Source organism: Micromesistius poutassou (assembly GCF_964030765.1).
Source record: "Micromesistius poutassou genome assembly, chromosome: 21".
NCBI lineage: Eukaryota > Metazoa > Chordata > Actinopteri > Gadiformes > Gadidae > Micromesistius > Micromesistius poutassou.
In genome coordinates this window covers 5,992,674-6,013,176 of record NC_140291.1, presented here as the reverse complement: position 1 = coordinate 6,013,176, position 20,503 = coordinate 5,992,674, and the positions used below count along the sequence as shown (strand labels likewise).

At 46.6% G+C, this 20,503-nt stretch overlaps 1 protein-coding gene across 2 annotated transcripts in view; it reads right to left on the bottom strand.

Annotated features, from left to right (window-relative positions):
* Positions 1 to 20,503, bottom strand: part of snx29 (sorting nexin 29) — a 113,438-nt gene that overhangs the window by 14,723 nt on the left and 78,212 nt on the right. For both annotated transcript variants that reach the window (XR_014639567.1, XM_084485312.1), the window contains exon 19: positions 3,993 to 4,133. Coding sequence is in view for 1 of the 2 variants with exons in the window: in XM_084485312.1 (XP_084341438.1) it covers positions 3,993 to 4,133 (141 nt within the window). In the remaining variant the exon portion in view is untranslated. The remainder of the gene's footprint in view (positions 1 to 3,992; positions 4,134 to 20,503) is intronic.

Here is a 20,503-nt window from a genome sequence, read left to right as displayed (position 1 = left end):
AAGGCCCCGGCTCACTGCCACCACTAGTTCCTGGTTACCGTCACCAACGGCGATGCAGCACCGTTGACCCCGCCCCCAGGTAGACCAATGACCAATCAGAGAGATAGGGGCTTGAAATGGAGTGTGTGTGTGTGTGTGTGTGTGTGTGCGGGGGGGGGTAGATTGCATTGTTGTTTCAGTATTTTTACCGGCGTTGCTAGGATACCAAGCTGGATACTACTATGTGCCGAAAGGAGAAGGAGCGAGAGAGAGAGAGAGAGAGAGAGAGAGAGAGAGAGAGAGAGAGAGAGAGAGACGCGGCGGCGGCGCTTGCCGGTTCATTAGCAACGGCGGAGCTAGCTGGAGGGGTCGGTTGGTTGGGCTGAAGGACAGGGATAAGGTGAGGCGTCAAGGATGGGTGTTCACACGGATCTCCCCATTAGCCGGGCAAATACCATGCAAAGACCGTCCATCAACGAGAGATACGCATCTCTGCTTCTCTCGTGGGCCGCGCAATCTGTTGTACATATTCATCCCATTATGGCTGCAAAGCTTTCTGTCACATGTCACGTCCAGTGACTTATGACATGTAGAGGTTTGCATGTATAGATTTTTTCCTTTTCTTTGAAAGTTCAAATTGTCCTCTCACTGGGTCCCGCCATATTACCCATGAGCCTTTGTGTGCACAGAGAGACAAGAGTCGTGCATGTGTGTGGATGCATGTGTGTGGATGCGTGTGTGTCTCTGTGTCTGTGTGGGTGCGTGGGTGCGTGCCTGTGTGCGTGCATGTGTGTGTATAATGTATAGCGATAAGGGACATTCTTTATTCAAATCTATAGCATGGCAGCTGTCTCCTGTCATCTCTAACTCTGTGGACCCTCAGTTCTGTCAATCAATGCTTTTGTGTGTGTGTGTGTGTGTGTGTGTGTGTGTGTGTGTGTGTGTGTGTTTGTGTGAACATGAGCCTGTAAAAATAGTATCATGACTGCTTCATAACAGACTGAAATGATGAACATGACGCACGTGTGTGTGCGTGTGTGTGTGTGTGTGTGCATGTATCCAACAGAGAGTACATGCGTACAGCAAACTGATATCAAGTAACACAGTCTGTCTGTAGATGAGACACCACTCACTTTAAAGGCTGCTTTCTCTCCCCCTCCCTCTCTCTATATCAGTTTCACTCCCTCTACTGTATTTAAAGCATTGCATCATATATTTCTACTAAAGAAACAGAGAAAAAAAGAATGAAGAGCAGGAGAGGAACAGAGAGAGAGAGAGAGAGAGAGAGAGAGAGAGAGACAGAGAGAGAGAGAGAGAGAGAGAGAGAGAGAGAGAGAGAGAGAGAGAAACAGAACCAGAATTAGAGAGAGAAACAGAGAGAGAGAGAAAAACAGAGGGAAACAGAGAAACAAAGAGAGAGAGGGGAGATGAGAGGCTGCAACATCGACCCTTAAACAACCGTCACTGGACAGTTGTGGGGATGCTGTTCCCGTGTTTGTTCGGGGGGGGGGGGATTGTGTTGCGGTGGGTCCTGAAGGACAGGCCTGCTCTGCGATTCAAACACAGCACATACATTATGCACGCATGCATTTCCTGTTCAAACTGTTTGTCACAGTTTGAATCAGAGGGCGTCGGATTCCCTTCTAAGATCAAAGCATCTGACGTTTAAGATCCACTGCCAGGCCTATCTGTGCATCGGCTAAAACGTCTAATGAGGGTCTATTCTAGATTCTGGGAGATTAAGGCACCCTCATAGCTGGCCATAGGGTTCCTCTATGTGGTGTCATTACCCTGGTTCCCTGCATTTATTAAGTAGGATCTTAGTTATGCCAACAATTAAGTCCTAAGATTATACATATAATCCCCCCCAAGTCCACAGAGTTATACATTATACACACACACACACACACACACACACACACACATACACACACACCATGGAATCGGGTATATATATTATACTATACGGGGAATAAAAGATGAGACCCGAGACATTCCTGGCGGGATATGTCAATATTGATGAGGTTTTATTAGCACTATGGACTTCAAAAGGACACCATAACGTAGGATTGCTTGAATATAATGCAGCCTTTAAGAGCCACAAAGGAAGAGCGAAAGTGAGTGGGAGAGCGAGAGCGAGAGCTATAATGCCACAGTGCGTACTAGGCTTGAAATCCTTCAACCTTATGTCTTTCTGACAATTGCACTCCAGGGATCAATCGTGTGCGTGTGCGTGTGCGTGTGAGATGGGGGAGGGGTTGTGGCGGGCGCACGCTGCTCTCAACCTCTCCGCCATGGAAAGAACAGCGAGCTAGCCGGCGGCGGAACACGGGGGTTCTTAGAAGAACTAGTGAGAGCCAATCAGAGGACACACATGACCGGATTAAAGCCCATGAGAAAGAGAGAAGAAAAAAAAATAACATGGCACGGTAACTGATTAACACACTCGTGTGCACACACACACATGCATAGACACAGACACACAGGCTCGAGCACACACACATAAGCACACGCAAAACACACATATGAAGCGCATTGAGGAGACCAATTGTGACGTTGATGTTTATATATTTATCCTGACGCACACACACACACCCACACACTGACTCTCTCCTTAGTTGTTAAATACATAAGCTTTCGTCTGCATGTTCTAAAGGGATTTCGAACAAGCCATCATATGTGTTAGATACCAAGTCCTTATGCAGGATCCCTCAGCTGCACACAAAGAGGCACACTGTATGGGGATTGGATCTTTAACATTCACCGTGTTGGTAACAGCGTCTGGAATGGATATGGGTTGGTGTCTATGTGAGGGATTTTCCCATAATGGATGCTTGCCCACTAGATCCTTATTGATCGCTATATCTAACTTTAAGTGGGAATCATTGAAAACGTGCATGCACACACAAACATGAACGCACGCACACATAGACACAGACACACACACGCAGACACACAGACAGACATCACGGTCTAATGAACTTTTAGAGAACCTTCAAGGGCACACTGACAGTGTCTGGGCTTTTGACTGACCTGTTTATCTTCTTAATTCATCTCCTTCGCAGTCTCTCTCACACCAACACCCACAGACACACATACACATGCACACACAAATGCCCACACTCACACATACACACACACTTTTGAGTGTGGGTTACCTTCTTTATTCTCTTCCCTATTTATTCTTCATTCTCGTGCACACACACACACACACACACACACACACACACACACACCTTCTGTGGATCCTATATCAAGTGGTTAGTTGCGGTTCTCAGCTGTGAAGGAGCAGACCCTTTGAAGCAAGGCAGGCAGTAGAATGCACCTGAACTGAAGCCAGGCAAGAGCAGGGATTCAGGTTCACTACACGCGCCATCCCCACAGTGTGGAGGGAGAGTGTGGAGGAACAGGATGCATCCAGAAGGACAAAGAGGAGAGCAGGGATAGAGATATGGGAGAGGGAGGTTAGGACAGGAGAGACAATGGAATACAGACAGTGTGCGCGATGGGTGAAAAATATGTGGAGGGAGAGAGAGAGCACAGAGACAGAGAGACAGAGAGAGAGAGACGTCCACATACACAGGAAGGGAGGTGGATGGGTAGAGAGAGAATTAAAGTGGGAGAGAGAGCGAGGGAGAGGGAGAAAAGGAGCGAGGGAGACAGAGGGAATACTTTTTTGATTAACTCACTCCTACCCCGACCATTACCAATTTCTTTCCCACTGAACTTGTTCATTATATTTATATTTCATTTCCCTTTCATTTTCCGATAATTTACTTTGGTAATCTAAAATGTGGATTTCCCATGCCAATTAGTGTATTTTGAATTGAGGAGAGAGCGAGAGCGAGAGAGCATGCGCACGAGAGAGAGAGAGAGAGAGAGAGAGAGAGAGAGAGAGAGAGAGAGAAAGAGAGAAAGAGAGAGAGAGAGAGTGTGAGCGAGAGACTTCAGAGAACAATCAGCCAGCCCATCAGACCTCGAGACCCCCAGGCACACGGCTGGAGAGACGGTACCTTGTTCCCCAGGGCTTTCTTGGGGGGGAAGCTGAAAGTGTCCACCTGGGGGAACTTGTTCCGCAGGTGGTTGTGCAGCTCCCGGAACTCTGTGTAGCGCCGGTACACGTTCCACTCGTTGTCATGGATACGGATGTACACCTGGAAACAGAAACGACACAACCCGTGCCATCATCATCATAAGCTTCATCATCATCCCCTTCATAAGCTTCATCATCATAATCCCCTTCATAAGCTTCATCATCATCACCATCATCGTAATCCACTTTATCTTATCCTACCGTCTTCATCCTCATTGCCACCATCCCATCATCATTATAAACACACTATCATCGTCATGATCATCCCCATCAAAAGCATCATCATCATCAACATCCTCATCCTCATCCCCATCTTAAGCTTCATCATCATCACCATTATCGTAATCTGCTTTGTCTTTTCCTACCACCTTCCTCCTCATTGCCATCATCACCCATCATCATCACCTTCGTCATCACCTTCGTCATCACCATCGCAATCAACCCCATCTAATCCCACCATGGTCATCCCAGTTGTCGTTGACAAATCACCGGTAATATTGTTATTATTATCGCCTCATCGCCAGGATAAGTAGAGGCAGTCTGAGGGAACGGCAGCAGCAGTCGCAGTGGATGGGGGTGGGGGGGGAGGGGTGTTGGGGGGGGGTGCTTACGTTGTCGAGTGGCTCACATGTGTGGTTGAATTAATCTGCACCATCACAGAGCGACTTAGGCTACTGTAAATAAACAACACCAGTGATAGACCTTGTGGAACGAGGCCGTCCTACCGAAATGCGATGAATATTTACTGACAGTGCGTCACGCTACAGCGAGACACAGGCAGAGAGAGGGGGAGAGACAGAGTGGGAGAGAGAGAGAGAGAGAGAGAGAGAGAGAGTGAAATAATGTTTCTAAACATCCAATGAGTGGCTGCTGCTAGTTTCATGCCCCATTAAGTGTCTTGTTCAGACACACCACAGATAGAGACTGTGAGGAGCAGAGACAGGAGGAGAGCAGAAGAGTGAGAGGAGAGGAGGAGAGGAGAGGAAAAGGGAGGAGAGGAGGGGGTGATGGGAGAGGAGAGAGTGATGGGAGATGAGAGGTTGATGGGAGAGGAGAGGAGATGAGAGGGTGATGGGAGAGGAGAAGAGAGGAGAGGGTGATGGGAGAGGAGAGGAGATGAGACTTGATCACAAAAAAAGAGAGGAAAGAGAAAAAAAAGGACAAAAAACAACTCTTAAAATAAAAGACAAAGAGAAAAGTAAAAGAATAAAGACAAAATCGTCCGAGAATCGATTCCCCAATTTGCCTCTTCCTTAACTACTACAGTCAACGTAAAGTTCAGGTATACACAGACACACACAAACGCACACACACACACACACACACACACACACACACACACACACACACACACACACACACACACACACACACACACACACACACACACACACACACACACACACACACACAAGCATTTGTACCAAAACGGAACATTAAACACTATTCAACAATTGTGCCACACATCCAATTGTGTGGCAAACCAACCTTGGTGTCCTTGGTGGACTGATACACAGAGGGAGTATCTGTCCAACAGCAGTCCCCAACCAAAGCCCGGATATACCCACAATCCTATCTTCATTATTATTATTATTTAGCCATCGGTCAGTCCAGCCTATGTGTCCACGGTGGCTTATTACAGCCTGTGTGCCTGAGACAACACTGTGGTATAAATAAAGTTGGGACGGCGATGACCGCCACTCTGGAAGCCGCTAGAAGCATCTCCGGCGGAGGTGGTGATGTGACAGCGGGGCAGGGGGAAGGGAGGACTAATGCACTTGTGAAAGTGTCAACTCTGCACTTCTCGAGTGACCACGGAGAAGGCTACCCTAGCTTTTAACCTACTTTCTCGCTTTATTTTCTGCAAGTTGGCAGTGATGAGAGCAAGGGGGAGAGAGGGAAAGAGAAAGCGAGCGAGCGATAGAAAGGACGGACAAGATGGGGAGACAGAGAGATGGAAAGGGGGCTGGAGACAATACAGCCCAGGAGACATTGAGAAGCTAAACTGAGGGATAGGCATTGGGAAAAAAACATTTAAGTACATTATTAGATACCCAAGGCGACTTCGTCTCACAGGTGACCATGGCTACTCAAAAACAAACAATGGCTCACCTCACATAGCATAGAATAGCATAGCATAGCACTAATAGCAGCCTTAGCCCTGCTAGCCTGATCCACTAAAGAATTTTTCACTGGCCCGGCTTATAAAAACGGATACATTAGCATCTCTCAATTTCCAACCATATTTCTTATCTCCTCACCTATCACAAATTAGTTATCACATATTAAATCTCTTGTTATCTCTCTGAAAATGGCTTATAATAAAAACCTGTCTGGTGTGCCAGCTGCCGTGACCTTGGATGTTTGATATCAGCCCTTTAATCTTTCTAAATTATCCCATCATGACATCGTCTTGGGGGACTCCGCACAAAGACATTCAACAAAGTGATCTACGAGGCCTATTTGCATTAGCCAATTTAGATTTTGGCATTTCTGACCAATCAGGACATCTCTTCCGTGATTGGATCGTGGACTCCATCTTGCCTGGGACGTTTTCATTTAGTTTTTTAGTTTTTCAGGTAAACAGCAATTTAACTGCGTCGCACCTGGTAGAAATCTAAGAGAAATCAGGCAGGTGGTGGACGGGGGGGTCGGGGGGGGGGGGGGGGTGACCAGTCTGAGAAGCTGGCAATTGAGAGGAAATGAAAACGCTGTCTCTCTCTCTCCCTGCCATCTACATCTCAAAGACCAGCCACGCGCCGCTCGGTGCCGATGTGACAGCGAGGCTAATCACTGGTGTCTGGCTGTCACCAAACAAAACTGCCGTCTCAGCGCAGGAGAGGGCCAGCGGTTGACCTGCTGCTGCACCAGGAAGGCGGGAGTACACAGTCAGACCTGTGACGCGTCTCGTTCGCCCGCTCGCTCGCATGCATGCATGCATGCACGTACGCATGCACGCACACGCCCGCGCAAGAAAAAGCAACAATTACAATTGTGTCTTGCCTGTGAGTGGCTTACAGAGGTGGGGATTATGTAGGAGCAATGTTTTTCATTTGTCCCTCGCTCAGATTCCAACGCATTCCAACACAACAACACATAGACACAAAAAAATCAAAAGAAATTCCAGGAAAAATCATACCACTCTCTTGCATTAAAAAAAATAATTATAATGTCATAGTATGTCATAATAATAATATAATGTCATAATATAACATAATTATAAATGAAATCTATACATTTGATGTGACGTTAATGAAAGCCTGGGTGTCAGTTGGAATCAGTTGCTGAACTGAAAGAAGTGCTGCACTCTCCGGACCCTGTGATTGGCTGCTTCAAAGCGGTGTTCAGTGTTGACTCCTCACGTTGCCATGTTTTTCATTCAGAGACACAAAAACTAGGCTGCATTGTAATCCGCCGTGAAAGAACAAATGGCAAGGAAGAAAGAAATCTTAATTTTATCCAAACCTACTACAAATAAACTCCACCATCAAAGTGAAAAACATAAAGATTACTAAATACTAAAAGAGCGATGATTAATGATGATTACCATTGTTGTACAATTACATCATTACGTAATTACATCACCTCTGAGCTGGAATCACGCATCGCATTGCGAGTTATGCGGTTGAGTCAAGATAATTAAGCACCGCGTTGCACAAACTAAGAATTGCATCGCTGGAGAATCCCGAGTCATGACTGCCACTTCCCACTCCGCGGCTGTGCCTTTGTTTGGACAATAATGAGATTTTGTGCAGATTGCAGTACAATTCACACACTCACTCATAGGTGTGATGGATGTCTGCAGTCTGGGTGGATATTGATTGATTATTTGCAGTATTTTCTAATATTGCAGATGCTGCCTGAAAATCCCTGTTGATGGCTGATAATCTGCTAAATAAACATTTGCAAGTTATTTGCAAGCCCCAAAATTGTTGTCAGATGGAAAGACAGACGAACGAGAGACAGACAGACGACAGACGAAAGACAGACGAACAGATGGAGGGAGGGAGGCAGGCAAACAGGCTGCTCAAAGTAATGAAGGGTCAGGCAGGGACACGGACAGAGACAGAGACAAACACAGACACAAAGAGAGAGGGAACGAGACAGGGAGAGAGATAGTTTGATTAAAAAGTTAGAGTTAGATTAAAAATACAATGAATTATGAATTAGTCAGTATTTGTTGTTGTTTAGTTATATTTATCAAATTATTTGGCAATAGTGTTTCATCATTCATGCCAAAAAAGCTAATTGATATGGATTGAGAGAGAGAGAGAGAGAGAGAGAGAGAGAGAGAGAGAGAGAGAGAGAGAGAGAGAGAGAGACACACACACACACAGACAAAGACAAAGAGACAGAGACAGAAAAAAGAAAGACACAGATAGAGACATAGTCAGAGAGAGAGCGAGACAGAGACAGAAAGAGAAGGCACAGACAGAACGAGAGACAACGAGAGACACTGCCGACAACCTCCGGACCACAGGATTGTTTCAGGTGTTTATGAGAGTTGAGACTCTCCATGCTGTGCACCACTGGAATACCAGGACAATAGGAGCTCAGACAGCAGGAGGAAGAGGAGGAGGAGGAGAAGGTGGTGAGGAGGAGGAGAGGAAGGAAGGGGAGGGGGGAGAAGGATAGGAGCACTCACTATAGGAAAGGTGAGGAAAATTAATTTGACAAAGAAGGACAAAGATCAGCAATGAGGGGGGGGGAGAGAGATAATCAGGTGGAGGCAGAAGAGGAGAGGGAGGAGATGTAGAACAGGGAGACGGAGTAGGTGGACAATAAGAAGGATCGAGGGGTGGCGTGGATTCCGTGTGAATACTCAATGCAGAGATGAATGACGTGCCAACGCAACCATCTGTACATTAGGTAAGTTAATGAAGGTCAATGTCATGGTGGCAGGCTGGAGGCGGGGCATAAAGTGTTTCGCGGTTGGTTGGACACAGCCAATTAGGACACCTGAGGACTTGACAGACAGCACCTGGAGCCTATTAACGCCTGTCTATAAAAATGTAGTCACTATTGCTCCTGTCAAAGAGGTTCACGCCGATTCATTCATTCATTCCTTTTGATTGTGAAATATAATGTACAAATTCATGTGTTCATAGTATTATTGAAGCTCTAGTGAACCCAGTTAAGAGCTCCTTGAGGTACTCCTCTAAGCTTAGGAGACATTGGAGAGAGTGCTTATATGTTTGATGGTTTGTTTTGTCTTGTTGTCTTGTCTTTCGTCTTCTTGTTTTTAAATCTATTTATTCTGTCTGACTTTTATACTCTGCTATGGACCTTGTACTAGTGTCTGTGATGAATAAAGAATTGAATTGCACTACATGAAGCACTCAATACGGACAGGAATGAAATAAGGGAGATAACTCAAGCTCTTTATTCAATGGTTCTATTTTCGGTCTGGTTTAAAAGGAGTTATATCAGGTATATCAGGTATAATAGGAATAAGAACCCCTGAGTTATACTGGGAAAACACTCAATGTTGAAGTTATCTCAAAGGAAATGAAAGGAAGACAACTACCTAGCTGTCTCAAGTTTTTCTGCCATGTACTTCAGCGTTTCCATTGTTGTGTACTGCTATGGCATGTTGTCAACGGCAACGTGCCCACATACACTAAAATGCCTTCTGCTCGCGAAATTCAACAGGCTTGCAGCATGGTGTGTGCCTTTACTGCTCCATACTATCTTAGCCTTGACTTCAGTAGCGGTGCTCGACACACTGAGAAAACCAAGAACAACGACCCAGAGAAGCAAGGACATCTCATTCTAACGCATAGTTCTTTGGCCAACAGAGAGTTATTCTATAGCTACATACATAGCTCATCGTATAAATAATAAAAACGGATCAACAAACGGATGGAAAGATGGAAATGGATACAGAAAGGGATGGGTAAAACATGGGTTCTCCCTGGCATACTCTTCTTTGCCAACAGCATACATCCTGGAGAATAATAATCACACAGCACTGTTTTTAATGAAGCTCATTTCACATTCTGCAGCGCTCTCTCTTTGTCTCTGTTGCTCGTGTCCTTGAGTTTACACCGCAGGGGGTGGCACCATGGAATAGGTTACTCCCCCCCCCCCCTCCCGCCCGCCCGCCCGCCTGCCTGCTGCCCGCGACATGATGTGTTTATTTGGGCAGATAAAATAAGGACATTCACCTTTAGTGTTTGCGACGCCCTTCCTCCTCAGTGTGCGGAGGGCTGCCGGTGGTTTATGGGGCAGGGGTGAGCTGTTAAAGCCCTCTGAGGGGATGTCCCAGCGTTAACTTAATGGCCTCTTATAGAGCCGCGGCTCAGAGTCAACCGCCATGCCCCAAGTCGCTATTACAGTCCAATCGACTCCAGGATTTAGTTAAGCATCCTTAAGGGGTTCAATGGGTTTTATATATGATGTTTTAATGAGGATTTGAGATTGGGTCGTGGTTCAAAAATAACCTGTTGTATTAATGTCATCGCAATAACTCTACTGTTTATTTGCTGTATGTTTATCTAGCTAACGATGCCGCTGGTTGAGTGTATGCATTCCAGTAGCTTCGAAAATAGCATCCACTTTATTATTTCAAGAATGGATAATATTAATGATGCAGCAGACACACAACTCTTAAAAATGTAGGGGTCGGGGGGGGTTTCTGTGTGAACGTCAACGTTGGGAGACTCATAACCGGCGCTGTACTTCACTCCATCCCGTCCTTGAGTTGAGCGCAAGTTTGAGTTACTTTTCTCATCATTAACTTTCTTAATAAGCTCAGCGATCTGGAGGGTTTCTGATCGAGATTACCGCTAATCTCTGTTGAGGATTATCTTTCGGCGGCGAAGGAAACAAACAACATTCTAGGAAGATAGAGGCAGACAAACAATATTATCATCCCAGGTTCGGTTTATCAATGACCGGGGTTGCTGACCACGGTTTGATGCGCCACAATGCGGGGGAATATAAAACACGTCGGAACAAAAGCCTGGCAAACGGCTCTTCCATTTCTCCCCCCAAATCCACTCCTTGATTCCCCACAGTGGGCCACGTCAACGCAGTACCGCCGTAAGCTTTTTATCACTCCCAGACAAAGCAGAAACGCCTTCCGTGGCAGAAAGAAGTGCTCTCTCTCTATTAAGAAACAGAGCGCCTTGATGAAAACCGCCCCCCCCGGCCCGCCCCGCGGAGCAGATCAGGAATGAAACAACAAACCCATCGCTGTTATCTCGCTCCTCCCCGTCTGTTGTGCGGTTAAATCTCTCCCCTCCATCCGTTGTCATTCATCTCTCGCCTCCCTCCCTTCTGTCTCGCCACCTCTTGTGATCCCGCCCCGACTGCTATGGTTTATTTCCTCCTCCGTGGCTAACAAACACGAGGAGAAGCCGATGTCATGGCATTGCAGGAGGAAATTGGATGGAGCGAGTGAGGGATGGCAAAAAAGTGACCAAAGTATGCAGGAGTGACAACCGAATGGAGGATAAGTCAGGGCTATTCTGAGGAGAAAACTGTCTGGAAGGCAGGTTGGAGGGAGAGAAGAGAGAGGCTGCAGAGACAAAAGAGAGAGTGAGGACATGAAACATGACAATGAGAATGAGAGGAGGTGAAATGCCAGAAAGGAGTAGTAAGATAGTGAGTGGGTGCTGGTGTGCGTGTGCGTGTGCGTGTGTGTGTCTAACAAGGTACAGGAAAGATGGAAGAGGCAGCTGAGGGGAGCGAGTCGAAGCAGACGTATAATCGACGTGGCGTTTTAAGGTTGGAAAAAAGGGACACCATCACAGCCTTCTTTACCCCTCACTGCCAGTGAATGTGTTGGGGTAAATGTGATGGAGGAGGTGGTGGCCGTGCTGGAGGTGGTGGTAGTGGTCAAGGTGGTGTAGTAGTGGCGGTGATACACATCAAGGTGGTGGCGTTGGTCAAGGTGGTTGGTCTGCTGCTGCTGGTACATGTGATGGTGATGATCTTCGTGGTGGTGGTGGCGGTGGTGGTGGTGGTGGTGATGCTGCTGATGCTGTTCCATGTGATGGTGTTGATCCTCAAGGTGGTGGCGGTGCTGCTGCTGGTTGTGGCCAAGAGGGTGGTGCTGACATTTGGTAACGTCAGACCGGGCCAACTTTGTTTCCCTCGGTGTCCATTTCCAGCCGCGTCCTGTTGAAGCTCCTCTTTGAAGCTCCTCTCCAAAGTGGAGCGAGACGCACTGATTAAGTGTGACGCGCCGGGACATCGGCTTGCAATCTCAACAGCGCTGCATACCTCCAGCACATCCACATCCCCGGCCTGCCGAGCATACATCCCCCTGCTAGCCTTCGCGCCTTTTTAGAAGCCACGGAGATCAGAATACGATTCTATACTGCGCACCGACGCTAAGAGCCCAGAGCCCTTTCATAACTTTCCCATATCATATTATTTCCCCGTATATCCGCAAAATTTCACTGAGTCTACACAGAGCCCGTATATAAAACATAAGCACTTCTACAATTACTCTTTTACAACAGCTCTCGCAAAGTCTCTTTGAAAGGCTGCTGTAAACATATCGCCCACCGGGAATAACTGAAGATTGAATGACGGTGAATAAAAAGTGTTCTGTCGAATGATATCAAACAGGGAAATTCATTCACATTCGAGGAAAAATGAGCGGTAGGATTTCGACTAAACCAAAAAGCGGAGACATCTTACAAGATACCTTGGCACAAATTGCAGCATAAATGCCCAGAATGATCTCAATGTAGTGCGGCAAGTAACACGTATCAAGAATTCACCAATACTGACCCATAACAGGGACTGAAAGCTCTCCGTGTACAAGGATGCCATCACTCTGAATGATGGGGCCGTTCCGGCAACACACAGATTCAAACCGAGGTCCAGTGTATTAAACCCCAGAGACACTGCGTTGTAGCTGGAAGGTCATGTGATTAACGCCTTTCTAAGGCCACACAACCCATATTAAATCCTCAGCTGTAGTGTGCGTGTGTACTTTGAAAGGTTTCTGTATGCACAGCGGCCAGGAAACACTCTGTGTGGAGAGTGCATGTAAATTGAATTTGGACCCCTGGGGTGCGGGGGTTTATGAAAGACCTAGATACTATGCAGCGCTGGAAGAACCTGATTAGGCCACGCTGGGAGGCATGGCGAGGGGGCAGCATGCTTGACTGATAGATGCACGGCGCCGATTGTAATTACCATCGTCTTACTTGTGAAACATTTCCCATCACCGCCACCATCAACTTAATGGTTATCTCCTTCCAGCCCCCCCCCCCCCCCCCCCCCCCCCCCACATCCAGCCATTACCATAACCATAATACACTCGCTCTCTCTCACACACACACACAATCATTATGCGCTCAGTCTAATTAGGACATTCATTATGACAGTAGGATATGCGTGCGCACGCCTCTGCTCACAACACACACACTAACACACACACACACACACACACACACACACACACACACACACACACACACACACACACACACACACACACACACACACACACACACACACACACACACACACACAAGCACATTCAGGACGTGGGTCATCCCATCCTGCACACGATGCAGTACCGGCCCCGCACGTGTGACTCAGGAGCCGGCTCCGTTCCGGGTCAGCCCGATACGAGTGAACCCGGTAATGGCGGGTATTAAAAAAAGAAGCCGACGGCACGTTTTCCCCCGCGCCGTCAAAGGCGGTCAGCGCCGCCGCGGCGAGAGAGCCGCACGCACGCACGCCCCGGGAACGCCGTGTCAACGAGGACGTCTCAATTATTCGTTAAGCGGCTGATTTATGCACCTCAGACGGTGCATATAAAAGGGGGTCGGGAGGAGGGGGGAGCAGAAGCTAGAAAAGGTAGCTTACGTAACTGCTAATAATTGGAAATCTTGGCCACTCTCGTGGTACTCTCTCAATGGCTGGCTTCCTATCTGACTCGCCCCTCCTCTGAAAGAGTCTTAAACACACAATCTGCTCCACTCATTAGTACTGCACAGTACATACATTAAAGCGAGACTGTAAACATTAGCATGGATTTATTGGCACTTGGGGGGGGGGGGGGGGGGGACGTGGAGGGAGGGGGCTGTTGTTTTTTTTTCCTTAGGCACACACACACACACACACACACACAAGAAAGAAATTCAATGAGAAGGGGGCCGTAATGGGAAGGGAGTCTTGGAACCGTGCACAAACACAAACTACAAAAACCAAGATGGGGAAGATGACAAATGCTGCAAATCAGAAGTCGGAAATGAATATAGATGCCTTTCCATTGTGTTTTCCTCCTGCGGGGTGTTTTCTGCAAAACATATATATTTCCCAGCCCTGCTTCTGCTTACAAAGCAGGTGGGTATGAATGGAAGTGCTGAGCGGAGGAACAGGTTTTAGTTTTTAGTGTGTCTAACGGTACAGACCAGCAGACGGAGAGATCTCCATGTGAACGACTGTCAGGTCGCTGGGAATGAATCAGAATGCAGCTCCAGCAAAACCCACCGGCAACACTTAACGAAGGCAAAGGGGGACTTGGGGCGCTTCTGAACTCAAGCACTTAAATCTACCGGCGTGTGCTGCATGGAATCCTAACCTCATTTTCTGCCTTATATTCAATTGAAAACAAGATATTTAATCTTTTAACCAATCAACGTTTTATTTTGGGGATAAGTAAGCTCATTCATAATTTGACAACTGCAACTAGGGCTGGCCCGAATACATAAATTCAAGCATAGAATATTTGTTGATTATTTTTTTATTATCCAATATTCGCCTGTTAGAAAGAACTCACACGACGTATCTTTCTCTGCCTGAATCGGAGCCGACTGATTCCACTGCTGCAGGATCGGGTTTTATAAATCCGATCCGAGTGTTATCTTAATAATGCAAAAAAGAAAAACCAGAATTCCACATAGGATGGCTGCCCCAAGTCCAGTCGGTTTAGGATGCTCTCATAGGTCCAAGTCAGATGAAATTGCATGGTAGGATTAGCGCTATTCACCCCAAATCACACCAGTGCTAATGTGGTGGACGGACCTCCATCAAAGTAAAATCATGGCAACTGTTGCCATGATTTTTCTTATCAACTTAATCAGTTCAAAATCAAATAATCTTCTGTTGTTGTTGATGATGGATTTGTAGAGCATTGATTAGAAACTGATAAGTGCAGAGGTGTCCCCTTATTGGAAAATAACGCACATCCTCGGAATGTTATGGACCAATCAGAATCAAGTACTCAAGTACTCAACAACAAGTTATAATAGGTAGAATGTATAGCATGAATGGGTATGAACAGAGCATCCACAAAAGATCTCTTCAGAAGCTCTTACAAGTCTGACAAGATCCTGAACTATACGAGACTTCCTGTGGAGCAGCCAAAGCTTTGACTCGTTACTTCTCTTACGGAGAAGTGCTCGAGTCTGATGCGGGGGGGGAACGAACAGTCCTTTTCAAACACCTCTTGATGGAGGTTAAGATGGTGTACGGCAAGTATGTCTTTGACAGGGACGGGTGAAACCACCAAAAGCACCAGTGGAGAGGCAGAGGAGCGGTCTGAACAAGTCCACCGCTGGGCCCGGCCTTATCCGTGTCCCAGAAGCCCTGGGCAGAACCTGCTCCACGGCTCCGCAGCAAGGGAGGGACTTCCTGGATGGCACCCAAGTGTGAAATGTATTTCATGTGTTTCATGAAAATAATTAAAAGGTTATAGCGAATCAAATGTAGCCTGTAGCCCAGGCTACAGGGATGAGAAGACGGAACCAAAGGAACGCTGCATGGTCCCAGAGCAAGCTACTTGTGCTACAAGCTAAAGGTGCATAGCTACAGAACCAAAACAGAACCAACTACTGAACCAACAGTTTCAATTAAAACGCTCAATGGAATAGACACCATTTTCTGCTAGGCTGCTGGGCTAAAAGTCATACTCCAGTCTAATTGTTTATACTTTGCTTGTTCTTCCGCGTTCTTTCTATCTTTCTTACTTTGGGTTTTATACCCAGTGCGTCCGTCCCAAACAGTCTAGAGGTTGTGGGGCACACACAGGGAGAGGAACATGGAGCAGAAAACACATCAAACTGTTAGAAGAACACTAAAAGCCTCCGGGCCATGTCATTTATCTACAACAAGAGAGGGAAAAGAAATAACTAGAAATATATTGCTGTTTCACCGGCAGGTGACACAACACCACCAAATTAGATTCAAGAAGATAAAAACCAAGAGAACAAAAAAGGCAAACACATATTTACACACACACACATACACACACACACACACAAAGAGTAACACAGCCCACACAAAAAACTCCCTGCTCCCAAAAAAATAAATCCTCAGTCTCCATCAGTGTACAAATTTGTTCAATCTATTCCACACAGTAGCTTCTTTGGTGTGTAGTCTGCTGCAAAGGCAGGAGAGGAACAGGGTATAATTCTCTCATTATGATTTAATTTAGAGAGCAGCGATAGGGAGGGAGGGGGGAGGGAGTGGCCAGGAGGGTGATAGAGGGATAGACGCTGGTCAACTCAGGTGAAACACAGCGTTGGGGCAGGGGGTGGGGGGGGGGGGTGAATATCGATGAATGAAGAAGAGAAAAGGGATAGGGAAAAAAAACAATCAGCTGAGGCTAGGAAGGACCGAAAGAAGTGACAGAATGACAAAGACGAAAACATCAGACGATTTGTGTCTGTTGTTGTGCAGCTACATATGCGATGCTATCCACATTCTGAGAGAGAGAGAGAGAGAGACAGAGAGACAGACATAGAGACATAGAGAGATAGATATATAGAGAGAGAGAGAGTGAGAGAGAGAAAGAAAGAGAGAGAGTTACAGAGACACAGCAAGAGAGATAGTGCGAGAGTGAGCGAGAGAGAGAGAGAGAGTTACAGAGACACAGCAAGAGAGATAGTGCGAGAGTGAGCGAGAGCGAGAGAGAGCGAGAGGGAACAAGAGGGAGAGAGACAGAGCGTAGACAGAGACAGTGACAGAGGGAGAGAGAGAGAGAGAGAGAGAGAGAGAGAGAGAGAGCGAAAGAAAGGTGGCAACCTTCATTCTTCATTCTACTGTCAAAATGTCTGTTATTGAACCCTCATGATCACATATGAAGCATGATGTCACATCGATTCGGAGACAGGCCCCGCCGCCACAGGACATCAAGCCTCCATTAAGCTCCCTGAAGGCCCTGTGTCTCTCCATCGCACGCCAAAACACAGACGAAACTCGACCAAATCCCATGCCACAACAAGATAAATGGGGACGAAAGAGAGTATGCACGTCAGTGAGTCAGTGCAGGTTATGCAAGTACAGCCTGTGTACACAGCCCCACTAAGACGAAGTGATCGCTGAACAGTGATAAGCAAGTGAATAAGCGAGCGATAAAGAGCCTTCTGCTGTCCTACGAATCACCGATTGTGAAGTGGGCTCGGCTGCTTGCGTGTGCGTACGCTTGTGCATGTACTTGTGCATGTGTGTGTGTGTGTGTGTGTGTGAGTGTTGTTGAGTGTCGTGTGTGTGACTATGTATGCATGCGTGTGTTTGAGTGTGAGGATCTGAGTGTGAGGATCATGTGTGTGTTTGAGTGTGTGTGTGTGTGTTTCCATCTCCCTGAGGAGGATTCAGGGGTCTGTCTACTCGTTAACGTGACAGACACTGTGGAACAGCGGCCGGGCCGGGCCATGCTGCTCTCTCTCTCTCTCTCTCTCTCTCTCTCTCTCTCTCTCTCTCTCTCTCCTCTGACAGACACAAAGACAAGGGAGATGCAATGTGTTGAAGAACACCACCCCCCATCCACCCAGTCCTCTGCTGACAGCACTTTAAATAGTGTGTGTGCATGTGCATGTAGGTGTGTTTGCGGGTTTGTCTGTGTGTGCATGTGTGTGTGTGTGTGTGGTGCATATGCATGTGTGTTAGCACACCCATGTGTGTGTGTGTGTGTGTGTGTGTGTGTGTGTGTGTGTGCGAGTATGAGTGTACTATTGCGCATACGTGTGTGTGTGTGTGTGTGTGTGTGTGTGTGAGTGCTTGCGTGTGTGTGTGTGTGTGTGTGTGTGTGTGTTCGTGTTCGTACATCTACCAGTGGCAGCTGGTGGTTTTTAAAGTGAGGGAGGAAGGACTGCGCGCTTGGTTGCCATTGGCCTGCTTGCACTGTTAGTGGCGTATGGTGGCATGTGAGAATCAAGTTGCTTCAGGGTGTTTTGGTGAACTACAAAATAGCAGGGAGGGATAATTATGTGAATACAATTGATACAAATCCACCAGTGGCAGCATTGTACTTTGAAAGCTGGTGGGCAGCATGTCTTGGACTACAAGGGCAGAAGGAAAGGATGCAACGCCAATTAGTCAAATCAGGCCTACTCTTGATTTGTAAAACTAAATAAAAAAATCTGGGCCTATCATTGGGCCATTTTTGCCCTCAATGACTGAAGCTATTGGTTGTAATTTGGCTGTTATTTTCAGCTACAATTGTTTTAAGAAAAATGAAGACACAAGACCAAAAGTGATGCCATTTAAAATGCACTATTGACATAGGCTGTAAGCCTAACATTGTTTGAGGCAAAAGTGGATGTTAATGGATGTTTCAGAATGTTGGTCATGGTGTTAAGCCAAATAAGATTGAGGGACTTCATTTATAGATCAAGTCAATCCTCCTCGCTGTTTGTGTTGCAAAGATATCAGTGACCTGGTCATACCAAACGGGATATGAATAATAAAGTCATTTCAGAATAACGGCGTGCGTAACTCGTAATGTTTTGGGCTTGGTAACCCATCGGAGGAGTGTCGAAAAATAGGTAGGCTCAGCGCGTTTATTTCGACTTTTGGTGGTGGAAACGCCAATATAAGCGAACGGAGCCACACTGTACCGCAATGAACAGTAGCGCACCGCTTGGTGGAAACGAGGCATACGAGCGGGTTTGTTGGTTCTCATAGCCTAGAGACTTGAGGGGATAAACCCTCCCTCCGGGCTGCTCCACAGCCAGGGCTCCTGCTTATTGTGTTCATAGAGCAGCCAGGGCCTATTTGTGAATAGACGTTGACGTGATTCAGATCCCTTAGCTAGTCCCACCCTCTCAGAGGAGGACTTTCCTCCTCTCTCCCATTGACCCCCATGTTATTCACCGGCCGCCAGTAGTTCCCGAGAAATGAATGGGAGTCAATGGAGGCTGAGGGAGGAACGTCCTCCCCGAAGTAATATTCAATAGGCGATAGGGGGTGGTAATATCCCTTTACCCAGGGAAACGAACATTACATATACAAAGGCATTAAAGTAGTCATATTTAAGGGCATTAATTCATTACAGTAGTCTGGGCAATCTACACTTTTTATTCTCAACAATTTTAAGGAGGATCTTCCTCCCTCGCCTCACTGGAAAAGCCTCCACTGACATCTACTACTAATAGATTTATAGCATTAGCACACATGAGTGGGAATTCTTAGAAAGCCTGATGGTGACAACAATGTGAGTACGCTATTGTGGAGAAAAAAGTTAAGATGTCGACCACAGCAGTTGCCAATGGATACTTGCAGGCAAACAATAGAAATGATGGCGATGCAAATAACACTGGGACCGTCGGAGTCATTGGTTCTGTTGGATCAATCAGGCGCTGTGTGTCGTTTGGATTGACAGCGCTTCTCTTAGGGGATGAGAGCCTTGTTGGGTCCCAGAGAAGGAACGCTTTGTTGCTCTTAGACATAGACAGACCGTTATGCTGGCAGCAGTTGGATGGTGTAAATAAATGATATAACAAAATCCAGCCCTTTACCTCTGATCATCAACTATTAAAGATCTCATGCCATTAAAATCCCATTTTTCCTATTGTTTGTTAAATAACATAGGTCAGAATAAGTTTGTGACCTGTGGTAAGTTTGAAATCTATGCAGTTTGTCTGCTGTATGCAATAGCCAATGAAAGGAAAAAGGCAGGAAAAAATGAGCCAATCTGGATAAGGTGACACTGCTACGTAGCGTTGTCAAATTATTATTCATGGACCTGCCCACTTGGTTTGTTCGTAACCACCCACAGAAATTCTGAAGGAGTCGAGATTGAGCTGGTGCTAGTACATGTACGTAGTTGCTGCAGGTCTCATTCTACCGAAAACCGTTTATTACTCCTCCTTTTGAAATACGATAGGTCACTCGGAGTTAGATATGCATGCTGAACGTGAAAACGTTCTCCTACCTCGATTGCCTGCATTAGCAAATGTAAGAAAATAGACACACAAACGAGCGGATTCGAAAAGCCTCACCAACTGACGTCAGTTGGTGAATTAGTATTCATGGCCTCGCACAACCTTGGCTTGCGACGGCCCACGGGAAGACAGCATTGAGTTTGTGCCTGTGCTATTTGTAGCGATAACAAGAGGCAACGTTGCGTCTCTTGACCAAGAAACAAGAGTTGGGGAACAAAAGGTTGGATCGGACAATACCACTATTTCAACATTTACGCGGCTCGGGCACGGCGATTGAATACAGAAAGAAGAGCCG